The following is a 16392-nucleotide window of genomic DNA, read 5'->3' on the forward strand; positions in this document are numbered from 1 at the left end:
GAGCATGAAAGGGCAGGAACAAAAGGCCCCCTCCTCCATAAAGGTAGCTGGTGGCCCCATTCACACCATAGTGCTAACCAGTCCAAAGCGGCTCATCAAAGTACCCGGAGCCTTAAAAGGTCCTTTATGAGGGGACAAGTTCTCCCTGCTCTGGCCCCAGTGCCGACCAGGTGCCCTGGTGAGGCCTCCCCTTCGAGGGGGCTTCCATTGATTCCCCAGTATAAAACTGCCACTTTCTACTCCCAGCCAATCTGTATGGAAAATCTTACCCATTCCCCCACCTCCCTGTGCTCATCACCACCTAGCATGGGCTTCATGAAGCGGTGGCCAGCACACCTGTGAAATTCTGACCCACGGTGGGGGGGGGTGCATTCCATACTCTACTGCTGACCCATCTTATTATCCATCCTCTACAAGTTCTAAGACGGCTCTAGAGTGACCCCTGCTGGCTAGCAGGAATTGCCTGACCTATCCCAGAGGATGGTTGAAGGACTAGGAAGAGTATTCTTTGGTCCTCATTATCAGGAGGACCGGAGTTACCCTTAGCCCTCCTGCCTTAGAGGCTGTGGAGTTGATTGGGTATTTCCCCCAGTTACCAATTTCCTTGGCTGGGCTGACCATGGCACCCCAGCTTCTGTGGGAGACCCCAGAATAGAGTAGAAGCTGTTGGTATTGGGGAGGGGGGGCCCTGGCCCAGGAAAGCCCGCACCCTCTCCTAGCCCACATCACCCATAAGGTGTGTCCCAAATAAGGTATTCTGGTACAGCTCTGCCATCACCCAGGTGTTCCCCCTTTCTCACCACACATTCCCACCCCAGCCTTTTGAGCCTGAGGAAATCTAGTGTGCTTTATCCCCTAGAAGGACACATTAGCCCATAGTTCATAAGGAGGGGTGCTGTTATGCAGAGTGTGTAGCTTCTCCTTCCCAGCCTCCCCAGGAAATGAGACCAGGAAGTATTAAAAAGGCTTCATGCCCCACTCTGGACCCAGGCCTGGCAGACCAGACCATTTGGGGATGGCATTTCCCAGGGATCCTCCAACTGATTCCAGAGCCTTTTAAGGAGACCCTTGATAGTGTGGGATAGGGGAGAGGGAATTTCCCCTGCTGAGTGTGGGCAGTCTAAGCGGAGCACAGTTAGCAGCAGCAACCCTAGGCAGGGGGACCCAAGAAATAATCCTTGCCTCTCCCTCCTACTGCCCCCTCAGATTCTTGGGGAGCTATTTGGTTTAGCCTCTCCCATGTTAGGGCACTCTCCTGCAGCCTCAGACTTGAGCCTCAGGAGGGTCAGAAAAGAGACTGGAAAGAACAAAGAGGCTCTCTGTCCATGAGGGAGAAGAGAGATGAAATGGAAGCTGGTGCCCTACCTGCTCTGTCCACCCTGTGATCCTCACTCAGTAGCAGTGACTCTAAGCCTTGGGACAGCTAGGTGGTGCAGTGGGTAAAGCACTGGCCTTGGATTCAGGAGGACCTCAGACACTTGACACTCATTACCTGCGTGACCCTGGGCAAGTCACTTAACCCCAACTGCCTCACCAAAAAAAAAAACCAGCCTCTCCCAGAGGTGGCCTTAGAGATAGTGTAGCTCCCCCTTCATGCATCGTAGCTCTTCTCTCTCCCTCACATCATTGATGACCCCTGCCCTTGCTGAATACCTAAATGGGTGAGGACCTGGGACAGTGACTGGGTGGCTGCATCTAGGGAGGAGGGAGATCTCCCCCAACGCACCCTACTCTGGGGCCTCATTCTCCTTGCCTATAAAATGGCCACAGTGACACTATCCAGAGTGAGAGCCTTTGGCCCTCCCGCCTCCCCATTCTCCTGGGATGGGCAGGGAGTGCCCAGATGCAGCCCTGCTACGGGGAACAGTTCTCGCTTCCCTCTGGCTGTCCGGGGGAGGAGGGGCTGGGGCCCGACCTGGAGACACTCGGGCCCCCAGCCAGGCCCCGCCCGCACATGCTCAGTCCCAGAGCTTCTCTTACTTTCAGTTTCTATCTGACATTCTGCCTGACACAAGTTTCTTCCCCCTCTCGTGGGGCCTTTTGGGGCCTCTACCCCGTGCCAGTGGGGGTGTCCAGCCTCCCTCCACTGCCCAATTCAGTCCGGGTGGGTCCCCCATCCCACAAGCCCGAGCTCCCCTGCTGTCCCTAGCTCTAGAGGAGAGCCAGAGGGAGCTGACCCAGGGATGATGGAGACCCCTTCATCCAGCGGTGTGCAGTGCTTCCTGGCTGATTCCAGGGTGGACCACCCCATGGAGAGAGGTAAGAACAAGCCCACCTCTCAAAGCTCTGTGCCCTCTTTGGACAGCAGGAATCTCCCTCCTCCTCCTCCTGGGGGATTGGGGTAGGGGAGGGGGAAAGGCGAAGGAAGGGTGCCCAGGGGCAGGGAGGATCCCCCCTTTTCTCCATCCTGGGGGAACAGGCTGGGACAGGGAGAGAGACAGCCAGGGACGGGGTTCTCAGGCCAGTGCTCAGAGTTGGGCCAAAACTTGAGTGAGCACACCTGGAGTTAGAGATCCTGGCCTTTTGTCCCATCCTGTGCCCCTCCCACACACAGGGATCCAGCATCTGAGCCTGGGAGACCAAGATGCTCCATCTGACATCTGCCAGTGAGTTCTAAGACCTTGGACCTGAGGAAGCCCAGGAGGGACCGGACCCACAGGAACACAATGGGGTTCAATTTCCCAGGGAACCACACCATTCCACAGGGTGTTCTCCCCACTGCGGGGACTCAAAGGAGCCGCAGGCTGAGATGACTAATGTCAAGCTGGAGGCTGGGAGGTGGGAGGCAGCTTCAAAAGCTTGGGTTCTAGATGGGTGTGTCATCCTCAGATTGTTCCCCTTTCCCTAGGGCATCTGCTCACCAGAGACTTGGGAGCTCTCCCACCAGACCTGGGAATGGTGAACTGGGAGAGAGGCCAGCTTCTCCGAAGTCCCCGAACCTCCCTGCCCTAGGATCAACCTCAAGAGACAGTGGTTCCCCCCTCACCATGGAAAGTGACACGGACCTCACAGCCAATCTGCTGCCCTCTGGTGGGATGTGCTCCCGGTGTCTCACCCTTCGGACCCCGGTGACTGAGAGTACTCATGGCTCTCAGTTGCCCAATCCCTTACTTCCTGGGAGTCCCACTCCACAGGATCAGGATAAGGAAGGGGTCAACTCATGTACCTTTGGGTCTAAGGCCCTGAGCCTCACATCTACTTTGCCCTTCAGCCTGGGTACCAGCCGGTCCATCTTCTTGGAACCCCGGAAGCCATTGAGGGGAGACCCTGCATCTGAGAAGTCCTGGGGTCAGGCACACCCCTGGGCAGGGGCCCCCAATCTGAGCCCAGATACTAGACTAGGTCCTTTGCCTACCACTCTGCCCTGGGTTCGGGATAAACCCTGGGTTTTGCCTACTGACTCCTCTATGTTACAGAGAGAGGTACCTGTGGAAGTGATGGTCAGCAAAGATCCAACAGCAATGACCCCTGGGGGGCAGGGAGAGCCCGTGGACTTAGGAACTGAACCCCAGGGAAGGGAACAGGAGAGGGCATCCTCAGGAGGACCTGGAGAGGAGGCAGACAAGGGTGAGAATAGACTAGTGCACAGTAGGGTCAGTTTAAGTGGGGGAGACTTCAAGATGGACCCTCAAAAGGCAAAGCTAGGGCAGGAGTGTTGGATCAGTTCTCTGAAGCCCTCTGTGGAAGATAGCTATGGGCGCCAAGTCAGGGAGGCAGGCTGCATGCTTCTGGAATACTTTCGACGCCTCTTCCTGGACAGTGACAATCACACTTTCTCCCTGCTCGACTCTGGCCTGGCCCTGACCACTGGTGGCCTTACCCTGACTGCTGGCAGCCAGGAACCCTCGGCTCTGCGTGTGGCCTTCCTTCCTATGGTGAGCTTCTCTGGGGGTCCCTAGGGGCTGGCTCACTTAGCCAGACAAGCTGCCCTTCCCTCTTTTTTTTTTTTTTTTTGTGGGGCAATGAGGGTTAAGTGACTTGCCCAGGATCATACAGCTAGTGTCAAGTGTCTAAGGCTGTATTTGAACTCAGGTCCTCCTGAATCCAGGGCCTGTGCTTTATCCACTGTGCCACCCAGCTGCTCCTGCCCTTCCCTCCCCACTCAACCGCTCAGTCCTAAGCCTCCCTCCTAGGCTCTCTGTGCTCCCCACCCTGCCTGTGAAGGGTCTGATCCCACCTGGCCAAAGGGAGCCCATACTGCGGGGTGATAGACTAGGACCTAATCTCGCTAGGGTCATTCCTACTCTTGGAGGCCCCCAGATGCCAGTCTCAAAGGATTAGGGATCCTTCCCTCCAGAGGAGTCCTGGACTCCAACGAGAGAATGGAGGGTTTATGCTTTGTAAATCTGAAAGAGCTCTGAAAATACCAGCTATTGCTCTTATTATCTCATAGTCCGCTGTGCATTTGGTGAGCTCAGGCTACATTTATAGAGCTGTACAAAGGTGTGTTGGTAAATGTTTAACAACTGGGCTCTGGCGGGGGGGGGGGGGGGGGGGGGGGGGGGGGGGGGGGGGATTGTTTGCATACACACTTTTAGGTTTAATCTGCACTACCAACGCTTTGTTAAGTTTAGACAATCGATGAAACAAATCAAACCCTGATTTGGAGCGACTGCTGATTTCTGAGGTGTAAATGCTCACAAGCTTGAATTGAGAAGCAGTTGTGACAATGGCTGACCTCAGAGACCGGAAAACCTACCTCTGACACATACTGATCGTTGTGACCTGGGCAAATCCCTCTCTGAGCCCCCAGGCAGTTTTCTAAGTCAATAAATCTCAGAATAGGTGCAAACCTTTATGAGGAAATGATTTGCCCAAGATCCCACAGTTGTTTCTATATATGCATAAAGCCCATCCAAAACCACATCTTATCAGAAATATGTGTAAGAGAAATCTGGGCCACTTCCACACTTACCAATCTTGTCTACTGAAAAGTTTGTGTCAAACTCAAATAGAAACAGCGGCCACTAAACTGCACGGGCCATGTATTAACTTAGAAAACCACATATTAACATTGTCTATGTTTTGTTGTGTTTTTACTAATTTTCTCGAATAGTTCCCTATTACATTTTAATCTGGTTCAGGGTGCACTTAGGAGTGTGTGTGTTGAGTGTTCAACATCTCTGTTCTGTCCTTCATCCTGAAGTGATTTCCCTGGGCCCCAGACCCCTACATTCAGGCATCCACCCAAGCTTTATTTGTTTTGTTTTTGTGGGGCAATGAGGGTTAAGTAACTTGCCCAGGGTCACACAGCAAGTGTCAAGTGTCTGAGGCCGGATTTGAACTCAGGTACTCCTGAATCCAGGACTGGTGCTTTATCCACTACACCACCTAGCTGCCCCCCAAGCTTTATTTGTAAAAATTGCCAGGCAGGCTGGCTCCTCTATCTCTTATCATATGGAGACCCCATAGTTCTATTTTCTTGAGACTGAGACTTGGACTTGAAAGCCCATTCGATCCAAAAGGTAACAGTCTTTTCTTCTCTATTAGCACTGTGTTCAAGGATTTTCCCAGACCCATTGGTCTCCTACTCTCTGGATCCATCCAGATCAGATCAGAATAAGTCTCTAAAACCTTGTACTTTCACTCACTAATAGGAAAAGTAGGGGCAGCTAGGTGGTGCAGTGGATAAAGCACCAGCCCTGGATTCAGAAGGACCTGAGTTCAAATCTGGCCTCAGACACTTGACACTTACTAGCTGTGTGACCTTGGGCAAGTCACTTAAACCCTCATTGCCCTGCAAAAAAAATTAATTAATTAATTAACTAATAGGAAAAGTTATGGCAGTCCAGGAAGTACAAATAAGTTAAGCCAGTCAATCAATAAATAAGCAAACATTTATTAAGAACCTGCTATGTGCCAGGCACTGTGTTAAGCCCCTGGAATGTGACATACTCAGGCACATGGCAGGTCTAGGATTCAAACCCAGGTCCCATTTGCCCAAACCCAGTACATTCTCCACTGCACCATTCTGTTGCCTGGATGGGGCTTCTCAGTCCCTAGACTGCCTTATTCAGTCCAGCCTTCTTCCTCTCCATAGCTCTGACTTTATACATCTCTTAGTTTCTCCTCTTTATTTCTCTTTCCCTTCCTCCTCTTCCTTCTTCTCTCTCTCTCTCTCAATATATATATTTTGTTCAGTGGTTTTCCAGTTGTGTCCCATTCCCAGTGACCCCATCTGGGGTTATCTTGGCAAAGATATTGGAGTAGTTTGCCATTTCCTTGTCCAACTCATTTTACGGATGAGGAGACTGAGGCAAACAGGGTGAAGTGCTCAAGGTCACACAGCTTGTCAGTGTCTGAGGCTAATTCCAGGTCCTGCGCTTTATCCACGATGGCGCCACCTAGCTACCCCATCCATATATATATATATATTTTTTTTTTTAGTGAGGCAATTGGGGTTAAGTGACTTGCCCAGGGTCACACAGCTAGTAAGTGTTAAGTGTCTGAGGCCGGATTTGAACTCAGGTACTCCCGACTCCAGGGCCGGTGCTCTATCCACTGCGCCATCTAGCTGCCCCCCCCCATCCATATTTTTAAACACACACATCACCCACATATGTGTATCTCCCTTTCTCTGTCTTTCTGGACTGCCAGACTCTTCTCCCTCACTCTGTTGTTCTATCTCTGGCTATAGAGATATCTCTGCGTATCTCCATCCCTCTGTCTCTCCCTCCACCCCTATCTGTTTCTTTTTCTCTCTCCCTATGCAGAAGAATGGCAGGAAACTAGGCATGGCATTCCCTGGTTCCAACCTCTTCTACTACTACTCCCTGGGACGTCACTTCTTTGTCACCACTCAGCTCAGCGACCACTGGTTCCGTGTTCAAGACCGTGTTACTGGTGAGCGGATGCTGATGAAGAAGGTAAGATTTCCTTTACCTGGGCCAGAGGACCCATCAGGAGCCATAACTTCCTTAAAGAACCTACTTTACAGGGGCAGCTAGGTGGCGCAGTGGATAGAGCACCGGCCCTGAAGTCAGGAGTACCTGAGTTCAAATCCGGCCTCAGACACTTAACACTTACTAGCTGTGTGACCCTAGGCAAGTCACTTAACCCCCATTGCCTCAGCAAAAAAAAAAAAAAGAACCTACTTTACAGATGTGTAGTCCACTGACTCCTGTGGGAGGTGGGGAGGCCTCCCACAGCTTTCTGTGGGAGGATCCTGTGGGGGGATCAAAAGCCCGGAGAAGTCATTCAGTATCTGCATTTAAAAGAGGACAAATGCATACTGTCCTACTGTGTAGAGAATGGGAAGAGTCTCTGCCAATAGGGAACTCATACTCTTGAGATGGATGGTGGTGGGGGCAGCTAGGTACACAGTGGATAAAGCACCAGTCCTGGATTCAGGAGTACCTGAGTTCAAATCTGACCTCAGACACTTGACACTCACTAGTTGTGTGACCCTGGGCAAGTCACTTAACCCCCATTGCCCCACCAAAAAAAAAAAAAGAGAGATGGATGGTGGAGGTGGAGGGAAGGAAGAGAAGCAGAGAAGAGACATAATCAGTCCTTGCCCTTGAGAAGCAAGGAGTTTCCCAAGACTGAAGAATGTTTTGTTTTGTTTTGTTTTGTTTCCCCTTGGGGCAATGAGGGTTAAGTGATTTGCCCAGGGTCACTCAGCTAGTAATTGTCTGAGGTTGGGTTTGAACTCAGGTCTTCCTGACTCCAGGCCTGGCACTCTATCCACTGTACCACCTAACTGCCCAATGAATGGTAGATCCCCATTCTAATCTGTTTGGAAAGACCAGACAGAGAGTAAGACAGGGCCATGTGTGGTTAGTGCTAGGGGACCATAGGGCATTGGCACTAGCAGGAAAGGCTCTAAACTGGAAGATACTTTTGAACTATCTCTTCCTACCCTTTAAAAAAAAATTATTATTTGTTTATTTTTGTGGGGCAGTGGGGGCTAAGTGACTTGTCCAGGGTCACACAGCTAGTAAGTCCTAAGTGTCTGAGGCCAGGTTTGAACTCAGGTCCTCCTAACTCCAGTGCTGGTGCTCTTTCCACTGCACCACCTAGCTGCCCTTCTTCCTACCTTTTTATTTGACAAAAGAGAAAACTGAAGCCTGGAGAGGGAATGTGATTTACCTAAGGTCACCCAGTCAGCTAATAGCAGGATCAGAGCCAGAAGCCAGCTTTTTGGACTCCCACTACTGAGGTTTGACCATAATACACTGCCTCCCTGAATAAGAACTGTGCTTTGAAGGTTAGGCTAGAAGGGATAGAAGGGAGAGAAGCCATATGACTAGAGAGAGGCTTGGCCATCCATCCATAGGGAGAAGTGAGGAGAGGGGTCATGTATGGAGATACTTTGAGGGCCCTGTCTATGTGAAGAGTTGTCTTCAAAATATCCAGAAGCCAAGGACCTAGACCTTCAGGACACTTCCAAGGGTTCAGAGGGTATGACCCCAACCTCACTGTGGTTTTTTTGTTTGTTTGTTTGTTTTTTTAAGTGAGGCAATTGGGGTTAAGTGACTTGCCCAGGGTCACACAGCTAGTAAGTGTTAAGTGTCTGAGGCCGGATTTGAACTCAGGTCCTCCTGAATCCAGGGCAGGTGCTTTATCCACTGTGCCACCTAGCTGCCCCAACCTCACTGTGTTTTGATGTCCATCTTTGCTTATATCTGAGCATATGTGTGAATCATGGTGAGTATATATGTATATATGTTCATGTAGGTATACATGTCTTTGTACACACGGGATATGTGTATGTTTATAAGAGAGGGGATGTCTGTGTATGCAAGCACTGGGTGAGGCGATCAATAAGCATTTATTAAGTGCCTACTAGGTGCCAGGAACCAGTTGTTAAGGATACAAAGACAAAAGCAAAATGGCCTCTGCCCTCAGGGAGCTTATTTTCTAACATGCAAATATTTAGGTATAATAAAACATACAAGACAGCTTCAGGGCTACCTTGGAGGGGAGGGAGGATGCCCTGGCAGGTGTTGGGGGGAAAGGGAGGGGGACAGGCAAGGACTCATGCCAAAGGCTGAACCTGAGCTGAGTCTTGAAGAAAGAATTCCAAGGGGGAGAAGAAGGAAAGCCTTTAGGAAGGGGGGGGGCGGGGGCCATCACCACAAAGGTATAGAGGTAGGAGACATGTCTGAAGAATAGCAAGGAAGCCAGTGAGAACTGAGGAGTTCATGCACATGAGCAATTCGAGTAATGTGGTAAGAACAGTAGGACGAGGCCAGATTATGCAAATATATTCATATTTGATCCTGGGGGTAGTAGAGAGCCCCTGGAGTTTATTGAGTAGGGAGGTGCCATGGTCAGACCTGGGCTTTAGGAAAATCACCTTGGGTGGATTGGAGTGGGGAGGGGGGAGCCCTCACCCCACCCCTGGGGAGAGACAATTGTAATAGTCCAGGCCAGAGGTGATCTGGGCCTGAACTAGGTGGTTATGGAAATGGAGAAATGGGGGCATGTGCAGAGACCTGGCAGATATGTAGGAAGACTGAAAGTGAGGAGCCGGGGAGGATAAACCAGGCCCACCAACCTGGGGGGCTGGAAGGATGGTGGTACCCTTGACAAAAATAAGTTTGGGGTGAGGTATGGCTTTAGAGAGAAAGATAATTAGATCTATTTTGGACTCTGTGAGTTTGAGGTGCCAATGGAACATCCACTTTGAAACACCCAATGGGCGATTGGATCTATGCCTGTGGGAGACATCTGCATAGTGATGATGATTAAGCCCCCGGGAGCTGATGCAGGCCCCCAGTGAGAGAGGATGGCCGGTGAGGACAGAGAACAGAGTCCCCGGTAGAGCTTGGGGTATATCCATTTAGTGCAAGTGTGACATGGGTGTTGATGCAGTCCAGGAGCGGAGGAAGGAGAAGGCAGAGGCAGTCACGCCTAACCAGAAAGCAAAGAGGATCCAGGAGGAGGGGGTTGCCAAAGGCCTTAAATCCCACAGAGAAGTCAAGAAGGGTGAAGATTGAGAAACAGTCATCAGGTTGGCTCGGCCACAGGTGACTTGGAAGAACAGTTTTAGTGGAGCGATGAGCTCAGAAGCCAAATGGCAGAGGGTGAGAGGGGAGGACCAGACTTGGGCAGAAAACATTTTCCCTCATCTGTCACATGAGAGCGTAGGACTAGACGGTCCCTTGAAGGCCTGGTGCCAATGTATGTGTATATTTTAAAGCACGTGCACGTCTGTACGTGTGGGCAAGCGTGTCCCGGAGCCTGTATATCTGCCCCCTGAGGCCAGGGCGGATTCTCTTCTCCTTGGCCTGGAGTGGTTCATTGCTGGAGACTGGGCAGGGGATGGATGGGTGGATGGGAGGCACTGCAATAACGCCTGGAGGAGAGGCTGTAGAAGGGCAAAGTGGCTGGTGGGGCGAATATGGGTTGCCTGAATGGGTATGAGTCCAGGGCGAAGGGGGGTCGAGGAGGAACAGGTACGGGGCGGGCTTGGGGGTGGGGAACGAGGTGGAGCATGTGGGGGTGGGGGGTGGGCAGGGGGCTGCCGCTCGGGCTCCTCCTTTACCGTTGCCAACCGCAGCCCGCGGTTAATTAATTTGCTGGGAACAGCGGGGCCGCGTTTAGCGAAGTTGCAGGAACTTGCAGCCTCCGCCTAATCGGCTCATAAATTGTGGGAAGAGCGATCAGCGGAGGGGGAAAGGGGGAGGGGGGCGCTCCGTCCTTATTTAACTTTATCGCTGAAATTCATCTTTTTAGCCTCCCCCGGAATCGCGCCCCTGCCGGATTTGCCTAATCATGATAAATTCACATTCATTTTTCTCCTTGCACCGGCGCAAGGGAGGGGAGGAGAGGATAGGGAAGGGGACTGGTGGGGGCACTGTCCGCCCCCTCCCCCGCCTCGCTGTCCCCTGCTCCTACTCCTTAGCCCGGCTCCCGGCTCCCGGGGATGCGGTTGTGACTGACTTCTTACCCCAATTATGAATATTAAGCGTCGTGTTATATCCTGCACATTCCAGGCGGGCTCCCCTTTGGAGCTCCAGGAGCCACCAACCCTCCGCCCCCCGGGTAGGGAGGGGATGGATGGGGATGGGCAGCGCTTGTAATTAGGGTTGGAGCGGTTGGTGAGGCTGGCGATTAAGCCTCCAAGCTAAAAGGCTCGGCTCCTCTGCCCCTGCACGGAGCAGAGCCACCCAGGGCTCCCTGCTTGCCCCATGCGGGAAGAGACTTTGAGGATGGGGAAGAGGGACACTTCCCTAGGCCTTTCAGGCTTCCTTTCCTGGCCTCGATTCAGGGACCTCTGCCCAGGGACGAGCTGCCCGTGTTCTTTCCTTCTGTCTCCCCCAACCCCTCTGGCTTCGTTCTCCCAGGTGCCTGTGGTCTCGGACTGGCAGAAGACGCTTCATCACTTCCTCTTCCTTCCCCCGGGGCCCGGGCTGCCGGTGCCCTACGCTGTCCTCTACGACCGCCAGGGCTCCCTGCTCTACCTCATGGAGGACCCTGGAGTTCTAAGTAAGGGGAAGGAGGGAAGGGGACCCTGGAGGCTTTAGGGAGAAGAGCAGGGCAGCTAGGGAGTAGCTGAGGAGGCAGTGTGTGGATGAGGAAGACCTTGGCACTAGGAGTTAGAGATCCTACGGTGTGGGCCTAGGCTGCTTTCCTGGGGGAAGTCTCTGGTTGCTCTAGTTGAGGGGAAGGGAAAGGGCCCCATCACTGGGCTGCCTCAGTTTTAGGCCTGAGGTTTGTAGACCTCTATCCCACCTTGCCCAGAGGCTTTGAGAGCATGGAGAGTCAGATAACATCTGGCCCTGGGGCCAATCACACAAGAGAACCTCCCCACCCCAGGAGCCCTGTTCTAGAGGAGGGAATCTTATGGTTGGAAAGTCTAGCAGGAGGCCCAGAGTATACAAAGCTCCTAGAGAGAGTCCTTGGTATCGTCTCCCTCAACTCTTTCAGAGAAATGGTTTCCTTGGTTTTAAAATCAGTCACAGACCCAGGGACCCTACAGAGAATCTGGTACTGGAGCATTGGGCTGGGCAGGCTGAGTCTCTGACCAACGTTGTGATCTTCCAGCACATTAGGTGCTCCCCAAATGCTCCCCGAGACTCAGAGACATATGCTTGGAGGTCAGCAGACCACAGTGTTTCATTTGGTTCTCACCACCGATGGAATGTAAACATTCCCATTTAATAAATGAGGCTCACGGAAGGTAGGAAGACTCATGCTGGGTCCCAGGATTAGTAGAGGGCAGATCCCAAACTCAAATTTGTCTTCTGGCCCCAAGCCCTGCGCTCTCCCTACTGTTTCTACCCTGCCTGGAAGATGAGAAACCACTGGGAGTTGGGGCCATCCTGGTCCCTTGACTTAGGCCAGTTCCTTCCATCATTCTCCTGTGGGCTCAGAAAGGAGGTACAGCATCAGAGGGTACATCCTTGTATAAGCATGTACACTTTGTTATTATTATTATTATTATTATTTTTGCTGGGCAGTGAGGGTTAAGTGACTTGCCCAGGGTCACACAGCTAGCAAATGTCAAGTGTCTGAGGCTGGGTTTGAACTCAGGTCCTCCTGAATCCAGGGCCGGTGCTTTATCCACTGTGCCACCTAGCATCCCCCAGCAGGTACACTTTGAATGGCTGGGCTACCTTGTCTTGAGTCGCCTAGGCTGAAAATGGGAGGAAACTGGGGGTTCCTCAGCCTACGGCCAACTGTCTCTCCTGCACTCCAGCTGTGGGGTGGCCACCAGCAGGTCAGCAGCTGGACAGACTGAAGTGCCTCCTGGAGATTCTCAGCTTCCTCCGGTTCTGCCAACACCAAGGCCTACAGCTGGAGGAAGTGGACTCAGCCCTGCTTTATACCCCCCAGGTACAGCTGCCTCCCCATCTGCAGGCTCTCAGGACCCTGGTCTTGGGGGACGGGGAGCTGATGGGCCAGGAAGAAGGGGAGCTTTGGGAGAACACTGCCCAGCTCTTTCCTCCTCACCTCCCAAGCTCTGTTCCTTCCCCCTGCCCCCTCCAGGGAATCTGTTTTGACCCCAGTGGACTCAGCAGCAGCGAAGGACCTTATGTCTTTAGAAAGATTCTGAGGAATGCCCTTCGGCTGGTGTGGAACACCCCACAGGTACCCTTTGGGTCTCTCTCTCTCTCATCCCACTCCAACTCTCATGTGAGAAGCACTGTAGTATTGGCTTGCAGCCTGGTCCTGGCGTCTGTGAGACCTCGGTTCAAAACCTGCTAGTGACGGTACTCAGTTGTGTGACTTCAGTCGAATCAGGCTCTCTCTGCCCCCTCATGCTTCCCCTCTGTTGGGCACTGGTAGGGGGAGAAGGGGAGTGGCCCCAGATCTCCTGGGGTGAAGGGGAGAGCGGGCGAGTCTGGCCTTGGGAAGAGCTAGAGACCAACAGTCTCAACATATCTGAGCTCTTCTTACTGGGCGTGCTCACTGGGAACAGGAGGACAGCCCGGCAGCAGAGGCCCTGGTGGAACCGATGTGGAGGTGGCTGGAGGAGGATCTGGAGGAGGCCAGGACGGCTTCTCTCGTCCTGGGCACCGCCCCCAGGCCCCAGGGAACAGCAGAACACAGCACTTCGTAGTAGCAGCCGAGCACTCTTGCTTTCTAAAGTCAGAGTTCCTCCCCAGATTGTTCTTCACTGCCCATTTCACTGGTGGGAGACACTGAGGTGGGTGGAGGAAGAACCACTTACTCTCAGGTCAACCCCACCTCCCCCAGCTGGCCTGGGGATGCCTCTAGCACAGAGCTTAAGCGTCCTGATTCCAAGCATACCCAGGGACCAGCTCCTGTTTTCTCTCCTGGTCTCTCTCAGGGCTTTATCTGGGGACCTGCTGGCCACATCTTTCCTCTCAAGGACCCCTGGTGCTCCTGTGCTGAGCCCCCCAGCTCAGGCTTCTCCACCTTAGGGTTAAGGTCCTGGGCTCTCCACCCCAGGGGCTCCTTGCTCCAAGAACTTGGAGGAGGGGGCTACTTGCCCCACCCCAAGGTACACACACAGCTGGGCTGGGATCTTCTAGCTCCTCACGGAAGTGCCTGTGGAAGTCAGAACACTGGGGCTTCCTGAAGAGAAGGGAACATCTCTGAGGGCCCCCATGGTGCTGTTTTTATTTGGATAATAAAACTCCCATGGAAAACACTGCCCTTCTAAGCCTGCATTTATTCAGGAGCCAGAAATACTGAAGGGGCATCCTACCCTGGCTCAGGTCAGTATTGGACGGGAAAGTGAGGTCTCTGTGGATATGGTCGGAGGGGTAAAGACGAAAAATGTGACACAGGATCAGGGTGGAATCTATTTAAAGCGAGGTGTCTTGGTGGCTTCTTCAGGGGGACAGCCTTTCCCATCCCCTGATGTGGGAAGGGGAAGGGGCAGCTGCATGTCGGAGAGACGCCAGCAGAGGGAACCCAAGGACTAAAGAAGACACCAGCTTCTGGCTCAGAACTGGGCTAGTGACTTTCTACCAGGGTTGGGGAGGGGGGGACTTTCAGTTCCTTCTGGCATGAGGGATATTCTGGTCCCTAACCCTGCCACTGAACTGCAGTGAGAAACCCTTCTCCTTATCATAAGAGAGATACTTAGATGGAGAACAAGCTTTTCCCCCAACCCTCCCTCCAATCCATACCCCTGCCCCAGCATGAGGGGGACAGTAAAGAAAGAGTGGGTACAAAGGAGCAGGAACTAGATAGAGGTTATGAAGGGGAGGACACAATTCCCTCACCCAGATATGAAGGGCTCTTAGCCTCAGTTTCCCCTTTTATGTCTGGGAGTACTCCCCCTGTTCCCCACTGCTCAGGGATCAAGGAAAGCGTGACCATTGGAGACAGGCCCAGTTGGCTCCCCTTCCCTGGGTCTTCAAGGATCCCCCTTCCTCTCCCCCAGACAAAACTGGGGGGCATGTGACTTAGCTTGGCTTCTGATGGTCTATGAGGATAATGAGAGAAAAGGAAAGAGAGAAAGGGGGTAGAGGAAGAAAAGAGGGAGAGGAAAGAGAAAAGCAAAGCTGGGTTGGTTCCCCTTTGGGGTCCCAGCTCCTGCTCTGGAGACGAGGACCCCCACCCCCTCTCTTCTGAGCCAGGACAGTGGTCTGGGCCAATATCCCTGAAGCTCTCTTGTGCCTGTCACCTTCACTCTCAGCCCCCCACCCCCCACCCCTCCGCAGGTGATTTATGGCTGGACCAGCCCTGGTGACCTTGGATATGGGATAACTAATGACAGGTCAATAGCACCAGAGAATAGGGGGTGGGCTGGGAGGGGGAGCCTGGCTGTTGTCCATTAACCAGGCTGGTTCAAGGTGTGCCCGCCCCCATCCTTCCCACCCGTGCATTAGTCAGATCCACCGATGGGGGAGGAGGCACAGATGTCTGCTCTTTCCAGTCCTGCCTCAGTCTTTAGCAGTGGAGTAGGTAGGGGTTTCTGGGATGTTCCCAGACCCCATCCAGAACAGTGGCCCTCAAAGCTGGGAAAGTGGAGGCACCTGTGCTCTCCAGGCAGGAGGAGGAGGTCAGATTAAACTTGGAATATTGTGGCATACGGTTAGATGAGTGCCCCCCCCTTCAGTTCTGTAAACCCTAGGGGCAAAGCAGGGCTTGTCTGGAGTCGGGCTAGACCTGATGCCTTCCAGCTAGAACTCCGACTTGGGGTCCTCCCAGTCCATTCCTAACTCTGTCGGCCCCAGGCCCTGGCGCAGAGAGGGGTCTGACCCCTGTGCCTTGAAGCTTACCTTAGAACTCCATTCCCTTCCTGGCCTACTTCACTTGGCCTGGAGTCGGGCCTGAGACTCATTCCAATGGGATGGGGGTGGTGGCGGCCAGGGAAACAAAGGGCGGAGCTCTCCCCCAGACTCCTCCTCCCCTTGGGCCGGGGAGCCGGCTTCAGGAATGAGGGCGGGGGACCCCAAGACGGCATGCTAGGGTAGGCGGGTGGGGAGGGAAGCACGTTCACGCGTGCGGACGTTTGCGTGTGTCTGTGTGCATATATGTGCACTGTTAGACGCCCCCCCTTGCTGTTTTTTGTCTCCTCTCTCTGTCGCTCCCCCTCTCTCTTTCAGTCTGTCTCCTTGTCTCTCAATGTCCCCCCCAAGCCCCCTCCCCCGCCATCTGTGATTGGCGATGTCGCATCTCCCCCTCCCCCTTCCTCTAGCTGAACCAGAGTCGATTTGGGGGAGGGGGAGCAGGCCATCCATCTCTGGTTATTACGGCCTAATTGGGGGAAGGGGGTGGGCGGAGCTCCAGGCTCGGGGAAGGGGGGCGCCTTTCGGGAGGGGACAGGGACTGGGGGGGCGGGCACCGGGCGGGGGAGGCTGGGAGGGGCGCTGGGGGGGCCGGGCCATCCATCTCCGGTTATTACAGCCTAATGGGGCCGCGCGGAGCCCGCACATTTGTCATCGGCCTCGTTCGCTGATAACGGGCATTTGTCATCACTTCCCCCGCGTCCGTGTCCGTGTCCGCGTTCGTGGCACCGCT

General features: G+C 53.4%; 1 protein-coding gene across 3 annotated transcripts; it reads left to right on the forward strand.

The window, feature by feature from the left end:
* The first annotated feature begins 2003 nt into the window (after positions 1–2003).
* LOC122739796 lies at positions 2004–14051 on the forward strand. 3 transcript variants are annotated; one of them, XM_043981489.1, is made up of 8 exons: positions 2004–2259; positions 2555–2606; positions 2849–3875; positions 6714–6866; positions 11295–11436; positions 12650–12786; positions 12940–13041; positions 13745–14051. In XM_043981489.1, the coding sequence occupies exons 1-8, from the start codon at positions 2184–2186 to the stop codon at positions 13994–13996; spliced, it is 1941 nt and encodes a 646-aa protein (XP_043837424.1). In that variant the 5' UTR covers positions 2004–2183; the 3' UTR covers positions 13997–14051. The 3 variants fall into 3 exon arrangements, with proteins under 3 accessions (XP_043837424.1, XP_043837425.1, XP_043837426.1); XM_043981490.1 differs by having other exon boundaries at positions 13373–13887; XM_043981491.1 differs by lacking the exon at positions 2555–2606.
* The last annotated feature ends 2341 nt before the right edge of the window (positions 14052–16392 follow it).

The sequence above is a fragment of the Dromiciops gliroides genome, chromosome 2, assembly GCF_019393635.1.
Source record: "Dromiciops gliroides isolate mDroGli1 chromosome 2, mDroGli1.pri, whole genome shotgun sequence".
NCBI lineage: Eukaryota > Metazoa > Chordata > Mammalia > Microbiotheria > Microbiotheriidae > Dromiciops > Dromiciops gliroides.

What these genes read in the sequence shown, in the direction of transcription:
- LOC122739796 (XM_043981489.1), top strand. Translation starts at nt 2,184, where the DNA reads ATGATGGAGACCCCTTCATCCAGCGGTGTGCAGTGCTTCCTGGCTGAT. An exon ending in GGACCACCCCATGGAGAGAG is followed by an intron (nt 2,260 to 2,554) that starts GTAAGAACAAGC and finishes TCCCACACACAG; the next exon opens with GGATCCAGCATCTGAGCCTG. An exon ending in GGAGGACCCTGGAGTTCTAA is followed by an intron (nt 11,437 to 12,649) that starts GTAAGGGGAAGG and finishes CCTGCACTCCAG; the next exon opens with CTGTGGGGTGGCCACCAGCA.